The following is a 1,426-nucleotide window of genomic DNA, read 5'->3' as shown; positions in this document are numbered from 1 at the left end:
AGGGTGTTGTTATTTTGTTCTGTTTTTTAAACGATATATTCTTTTTATCCTCTGTTGCCTTTGAGCGTCGAGGGGCGATACAGTTTTCTACGATAAGCCAACTTTGCAGCTCTTTTGATTTAGATGTTGTAGTTTCTAAAAGTTTCTCTTACGTAACTTCTCTAGTACATGCTTGTTTTGCCAAAACATTAAATGTAATCATTCTCTCGCATAGAATTGCAACATACTATCAGTTGTTGCTGTTACTCTCGCCCTTGGGTCTTGGCTCAGAACTGTGCTGAACCTGCCAACGAGGAATAACTACTCAAAGATTCTGACGAGCATGAATAAATGTGAAGAGTGAACAAATATGAGGAATACTGGATACAATATGCCAATCGACTCCCGTCTCTGACAACTGAACGAACACTAAATTAAAAAGCAAAACATTTTTTTTTCGAATTACACAAATGTGAATGACTTGTGGAAAGGGAGATGTTTTAGAAAACCCCGTGACTTTATTAATTAGCAACAAAAAAAGTATGGAACTCACTAATGGAGAGTGTGAGACATAAACAATCCTATAGGATAAAGAAAACAGGTTTAGAGCTATAGAATGGATCTCAGCTTCACGCTTGGATTCAGCCGAAAACTAACACTGGAATAAAACCAGGGCTATAAAGATACTTTATACAAACCGTGGTATGAGATTAACACAGTTCTATCTGCATATAAGGTACTTTTGAGATTTCGGAAGTTCAAGTTTGTGACTTTAAAACCCAAAAGCAGATGAAAAACCGTTCCGTGTGTATTGTTCTCGGAGCAGAAAAGCCATTTCAGAACGAAACGCAAAATAATTAGCTCGCTTCGGGAATCGTACTCACGGTAGATAGCTTAACCGTTACCTTAGAGATGCCGGTTGCGCTAAATTAACAACGGCATAAAAAGGAAGGGAAAAATACAATAGAATATATACATGAAACTTTTTGAATGGATAATACTTGATCATTGGTCAGTTCTCATAAATTAAATCTCATCATTCAAAAGTGTCGGTTAAACATTCTTTCTGGGTGGAGATTTCGCCTGTAAAATAGATATCTGCCCGAAACGGATTTGCGACCACCGGTTGAGAATTTCTGCAAAGGGAGACTACCGCCAGCGGCCTAGACGTCGCTTCATCATGTAGCGTTCGAGGGCGTTCTTCGGGGCTGGTCGGTTAGCCTCGCTCCCAGAGTTCTTGCACGTCTGACAGCACTTCCGGCGGAAGCTGGACCGTTTACAGCGGAAGCGTAGAGCGGAGTAGGTCTTGCAGAAGGAATACATGTCTTTGCAGTTCTTGCCGTAGAGTTCTGTGGGATTATTCATTTTTGATGGGGGTATTAGAAATCATCGGGGATAGTCAGAGATAGAGAGAGCGAGAGAGGGAGAGAGAGAGAGAGAGAGAGGG

The 1,426-nt window shown here is 40.7% G+C and overlaps 1 protein-coding gene across 1 annotated transcript in view; it reads right to left on the bottom strand.

The window, feature by feature from the left end:
* Window positions 1–24: 24 nt before the first annotated feature.
* LOC101856388 (A disintegrin and metalloproteinase with thrombospondin motifs 3) overlaps window positions 25–1,426 on the bottom strand; it is a gene marked incomplete at its 5' end in the record, with an annotated part of 12,619 nt that continues 11,217 nt past the window's right edge. The window contains 1 exon segment of the mRNA XM_005110789.3: window positions 25–1,328. Coding sequence (XP_005110846.3) covers window positions 1,129–1,328 — 200 coding nt within the window.

The sequence above is a fragment of the Aplysia californica genome, unplaced genomic scaffold (assembly GCF_000002075.1).
Source record: "Aplysia californica isolate F4 #8 unplaced genomic scaffold, AplCal3.0 scaffold00945, whole genome shotgun sequence".
NCBI lineage: Eukaryota > Metazoa > Mollusca > Gastropoda > Aplysiida > Aplysiidae > Aplysia > Aplysia californica.
The sequence above is the reverse complement of the archived record's forward strand: the minus strand, read 5'-3'. Positions and strand labels throughout refer to the sequence as shown.